This window comes from Nyctereutes procyonoides, unplaced genomic scaffold, assembly GCF_905146905.1.
Source record: "Nyctereutes procyonoides isolate TBG_1078 unplaced genomic scaffold, NYPRO_anot_genome, whole genome shotgun sequence".
In the NCBI taxonomy this organism is placed as follows: Eukaryota; Metazoa; Chordata; class Mammalia; order Carnivora; family Canidae; genus Nyctereutes; species Nyctereutes procyonoides.
The window spans coordinates 37,988,349-37,994,161 of NW_026575131.1; the positions used below are offsets into that span (position 1 = coordinate 37,988,349).

Sequence of the window (5,813 nt, forward strand, 5' to 3'; positions counted from 1 at the left end):
AAGAAAGAATGTGAGATCTTCAAGTCAAAAAGCAAATTTACAGAGAAGTATTTTGAGAAGTCATAATACCACAGCTATCTGTGGTCCTGAATATGAATCAAAGCCATGCAGTATGATGATTTGTTTTTCTTCAAGGAAATTTAGCTCTTTGGTGCAGGATGAAGGAGGTGAAAGGTTAGGCTCATACAAAGGTGGAGGAAGGGCCAAAGGTGGTAAAATTGTAAGAATCCTCAACAGAGAATGCAATCTGAGCTGGGGACAAGGGTAGCACAACACTGGTAAGGTCAGTCTTTGGGAAGTCCTAATTAGAACTGGATAGATGCAGAAGGATCAATGATTCTAACACAGAGGTTGACAAACTTTCTTCTGTAAAAGGGTCAGATTGTATTTTAGGATTGATGTCAATACAGTCCTTGTCATGACCACTCGCCTGCAGGCCATAGTTTTCTCACCTCTGCCCTAAAGCATAGAAAGCAAAAGTCAGAGTCCAAAGTGATTGAAATCAGTATTATTGTTGCTATGGTCAGTTATGACATGAACCAGGGCAATGCCACCTGAAGTATGGTGAGCATTTGTTACCACTGAGATTAAGCACAAAGATTGAGATTAAGCACTTAGAAATGTGTATATCAAATTGAAATAGCAATTTTATGTGTGTTCAATCTAACCATTAAAAGCAAACTTTATATTCTGTATATCTTTTCTACTTATTTTTCAAATTCATTTTTATTTTTGTACAAAAGAATTGGTCTATAATGGACTGGAGATTTAAAAAAAGGTACTTCCTTACAGGCAGCTTGAAAAGCAATAATCTCTGATGCAGTTATAAGACTGGGTGATTCAGGTAGGATGGAAGTGAAAATCACTGGAGGTGAGAGGCAGGGGGCTTTGGAGTGTCATCCAGGCAATGTTGAAGGTACTAAGCATGATATCACACATAGGGTGGCAGTGATAGCAGTGAGAGCCCTATTTGTGTTTTGGCACCCTGGAGAAGCTGGTCCTAAGGATGGAGGCCGAGCCGAGTTTCCTTAAGATCATAATGTATGCTATTTCCCAAAGAAAACAGTATCCAAATTAGCACAAAACTTGCAAAACCTCGTGCCCAGTCACCACTAAGGCCAGTGTCCCGAGCATTCTCTGGGCTGTACTCCTCCCAAGAGAGCCAACCAAATGTCTTACTTCTAAATAGAGAGCCAGTGAGTGCAAGCCCCAGCTGGCCTGCAACAGCAGGCTGTCAGAGCATGGATTCAGAAGCAACTCTCATAAGAGGAGGTCCCCAGAGTTTTTGGGAATAAAAAGCCGCCCTCCTTACCACCCAGACAACTGGAAGTTCAGGAGACAAGAATGGTGTCAGTGCCATGGAATGGGAGACTTGGCTCTGGATGTGTGAGGACAACCTCAAGTGGCAGTTTCTAATTTGGATAGAGTCAGGGGTGTATGGCCACTGTCAGTCCAAAACAGGGGTCATACGCACTAAGGAATGGGAGTCGAGGGTGGGATATCTGTCTTTCCCTACATAGAAGAGGGACGGCAGGTTCTTGGGGTCTTTGTGGTATGGGAGTCACTGAGACACACAAAACCTGGTCAGACATTTATTGGGGCAGTGGAGCCAGTTCTCCACCCTATAGTACTTTTAGACTGATAGGATTTCAATGTGGAACTCGGGCAGGTTGGGAACGACTTCATATTGTTCCTGTAGACTATCACTGGTGCGGAAGGTCTGGAAGGTGAAGCAGCCTTCTGGGGCCTGGAGGATGCAGAGAGCGTTGCACATGCGGCAGTAACGTCGATGGCACTGCCACATGCGAACCCAGGACTGGAGCTTGACTGCCGCCTCCTCTTGGATTACATAGATCTTCAACAGGTCCTGCCGCCACTTCAGAACCCGCCTCCACAGGACTGTTCTCCACCAGATCTGAATCATCCAGGCCCTGAGGGCAGCCACCAGCAGGGTGCGACGCACCAGGGTGCCGCGCCACCAGGCCTGGATCTTCCCAGCCGCCTTGGCTCTTGCTCTGCGGCGTTTTTCATGAAGCCGCTAACCAAGCAAAGCAGAGGACACCACGTGAATTTGTCACAGACAACCACAGTCTGGTGCCTGCCACAAAGGAGCTCTGATCTTCTCTCTTAACAACCAGCCTTTCCCCCTGGTGGTTCTGAGGACCCAGGAGTCCAGGGTGGGGTTTTGCCTCTACTATCTTGTCTGTGGCCACAGACACACGGGCTCATCCTCTGAGTCCTGGGTCCTCATCTACAAAATGGGGAAATCCTTGCCCTCTGGTCTTCACAAGTTCGTGGAAATCAATGGAAACACCTTCTGATCCAGAAGACTTGGCATGGGTGTGAGGCGCCAAAGGGTGCTCCGAGGATGAACCTCTGCAATTATGGCCTGTGTCTCAGCCCACATCCCAGCCTGTGATGTTGCCTCCTGATGCTCCACAGCGTGCCATGACCCCTTGAGGCCTTTCCCTTACCTCATTTCTTTTGATTTCCACCACTACCTCTCAGCTACCCCCCATATCCTGCTTATCCTGGGCCACTCCTTCTCCAGCTCTGAGGTGCCCACTGCTATGCCCCAACTTCCAGGGACCTGTTCACATCCCAATTCCTCACCTCTCTGCTGTCTCTCCATACTTAACACAGCTCACTCAGAGGAGGGAGGGGGTTTATGGGGACAGGAGAGCAACACTGAGTTGACTCCTCAGCTGTGGAACCAGAGATGGATCCTCTACTTCCAAGAACTTTGTGGTGGACAATCAGTGATCTCTGGTTGTCTCGTGCTCCTGGGCCCCACCTACCTTCAGTTTCTCTTTCTCTTGTGCATCCTTATCTGGACCAGACTTCTGCAGTCAGAATAGAGGGAGAAAGCATGAGTGAGGGCCAGCTTCTGTGCCAAGTCCTCACAGCCCTACCTCCCCATTCTTTCCGACTCCTTTGAAGTCATCTGGTGCTTCCTTCTGCCCTGGACCAGCTCCCCATCCCCAGGGAAAGGGTGTCTGTCTTACACAGCATTTACTGCCCATTGTTTGGGGGCAGTGTTTCTGGTGTTCACACCCCCTCTGGTTGCTGCTCCATTGGCCCTGGCAGAGGCAGGAAGGGTAGGAGAAGAGGAGTTAGCCATGATGTCACAAGGGCAACTATGACCCAAGGGCCCGGTAGCCTTCTACAGGCTCAAAGTTGTTGGATAATGAGGAAACATCTGCCCACTTCCCTCTTGCCAAGGGTGGACAAATGGCCTTGGTGAAACCACAGCCCTTGTGAATCTGCCCTGTTCCAAGGATGATCTCTACTCGGCCCACCCACAGGACCCTCCCGTTGTCAGCCCCTGAGGAGGGCAGCTTACACAGCACAGAGGAAGGCGTACGGGCTCAGTCTGCTCCCTGTATCCTGCCTTCTCTGCCACCATACCCTTCCTCAGTGTGTGGGGAAGTCTTTTTAATGACCATCACTGGGAGTATGGAGGGTGAGCCAAGGAAGGGTCAGGATGGAGGTACCTCAGTCAATTTCTACTTCCTCCAGCTGCTGTAACCGCCTGTCCTCCTGGAGCTGTTTGGTCCCTAGCAGACCAATAGATGTTTCTTAAAACAAAACAAGCCCTTCCAATTCTGTGTCTGAAACTTAGCAGGCTGGAGGAATTTTCCAAACATGAGTCATTATGTAGAAGAGTGTCCCCCAATATAGTCTCCTCTGGTGGTAGCAGTGGTCCTATTTTAAAGGGTCACTTAGTTATTCAGGCTTGCTTCCAAGACCAGCTGCCTTTGGCTGTCCCCACTCCCATCTCTCAGCCATGCTCACTTCTCTTAACCGACCCTAGATAGCACTCCCTCCAGACCTCAGTAACATGCTGACATGGTCTCTGTCATTTCAAGGTATCAGCTCCCCACCAAAAAAAGATAGGATGTGGCTTTCTGCTCCATCCCAGACAACCCCACTCTTTCTCCCTGCGTCATCTCAGTTAGGTCACTTGCAGTTTAGGTCCCCACTCACAGATTAGTATTTATATTATTGTGACTCTGTGAGTTCCACTGACCACTGTGCTACAGAGCACAACTCTGCTTCCCTACACTTTCCTGCACAACTTCACAAAAAGCTTTTTATCATGAAAACGTTTCAATATATACAAGATTTGACAACAGATCATGAACTCCCCGTGTACTCATGACCCAGCATAACCTGTTCTCCTCTTTGCTCCGCTGCTGAGTCACTCCAGCGGTTCTCTACAGCAGACAGTCCTGTGAGAGGAGCATCTTCCTGCATCTCTGTAGAGCCACGGAAGGCTTTCTCCTGGGGACACACACTAGTGTGACTTGCTGAGTCGCGGGACAGGTGGCTCCTCCATGCTACTATGTGCTGACAGATTGCTCTCCACAGTGGCAGTACCAGTCCAACTTCTGTCAATCACCTCCTAATTTCTGCCAAACTGAAGGATGTGAACTGATGTCACCTTGTTGTTTTAATTTACATTTCTCTGACTAGGTACTCGCGCAGAGCATGAGCTTCAGGGTGGGTAACTTGGCTCCAATCTGGACACAGACGTTTTCTGGCTGTGTGAACTGGAGCAACTCTTTCAGTGGTGTCTGTTTCCTCCTGGGCAAAGTGGAGAGAACAATACAGTGCCTCCTTTAAGGAAATGTGGAAATCCACGCAGGTAGCATCTTAGGAATGACACCTGGCCCTAGTACGGCCGTGCCTTTCAGCTCTCAGGGTTATCTCATCTTGGCCTTCTGTCACCTCTGTGTAGTTGCCTGATCTAGTCCTTGGCCTCTTTTCCCACTGGAATCCCATCATCCTCTTGTATGACTTCTGTGGACAACCCTTTGCTGGATGGAAATGTTGCAAATATCTTCTCCCACACGATCATCTGCCTGGTGACTTTTTTCACATTCCCATCAACACCTGTCTTATTAATTTTCACCATTCTCATCAGTGTGAAGTGGTATCTCATTGTGGTATTTATTTATTTATTTATTTATTTATTTATTTATTTATTTTAAATTTATTTTTTATTGGTGTTCAATTTGCCAACATACAGAATAACACCCAGTGCTCATCCCGTCAAGTGCCCCCCTCAGTGCCCGCCACCCAGTCACCCCCACCCACTGCCCTCCTCCCCTTCCACCACCCCTAGTTCATTGTGGTTTTGATTTGTATTTCCCTGATGTCAAGTGATACAGAGCATTTTTTCATGGCCATATGTATCATACATATGTTGGCCATATGTATGTCTTCTTTGGTGAAATTTCTGTTCATGTCTTTTGCCCATTTCATGATTGGATTGTCTAGAAGAATGGAACTAGACCATTCTCTTACACCATACACAAAGATAAACTCAAAATGGATGAAAGATCTATAGGTGAAACAAGAATCAATCTATGAAGGCAAGGGAAACAAAAGCAAAAATGAACTATTGGGACTTAAGATAAAAAGCTTCTGCACAGCAAAAGAAACAGTCAACAAAACTAAAAGACAACCTACAGAATGGGAGAAGATATTTGCAAATGACATATCAGATAAAGGGTTAGTAGCCAAGATCAATAAAGAACTTATTAAACTCAACACCCAAAAAACAAACAACCCAGTCAAGAAATGGGCAGAAGACATGACATGGTCTCTTTCATTTCAAGGCATCATCTCCCCACCAAAAAAGACATACAAACACATGGCCAACAGACACATGAAAACAGGTTCAACATCACTTGGCATCAGGGAAATACAAATCAAAACCACAATGATATAGTACCTTGCACCAGTCAGAATGGCTAAAATTAACAACTCAGGAAGCAACATATGTTAATGAGTAAGGGGGACACTCT

The 5,813-nt window shown here is 47.0% G+C and overlaps 1 protein-coding gene across 1 annotated transcript; it reads right to left on the reverse strand.

The window, feature by feature from the left end:
• Positions 1-1,633: 1,633 nt before the first annotated feature.
• IQCF3 (IQ motif containing F3) lies at positions 1,634-3,023 on the reverse strand. Its single transcript, XM_055344287.1, has 3 exons — positions 3,006-3,023; positions 2,799-2,843; positions 1,634-2,038 (listed from the first exon to the last, which is right to left on the reverse strand). The coding sequence occupies exons 1-3, from the start codon at positions 3,021-3,023 to the stop codon at positions 1,634-1,636; spliced, it is 468 nt and encodes a 155-aa protein (XP_055200262.1).
• Between the last annotated feature and the right edge of the window lie 2,790 nt (positions 3,024-5,813).

What these genes read in the sequence shown, in the direction of transcription:
- IQCF3 (XM_055344287.1), bottom strand. An exon ending in AAGAGAAAGAGAAACTGAAG is followed by an intron (nt 2,039 to 2,798) that starts GTAGGTGGGGCC and finishes TTGCTTGGTTAG; the next exon opens with CGGCTTCATGAAAAACGCCG.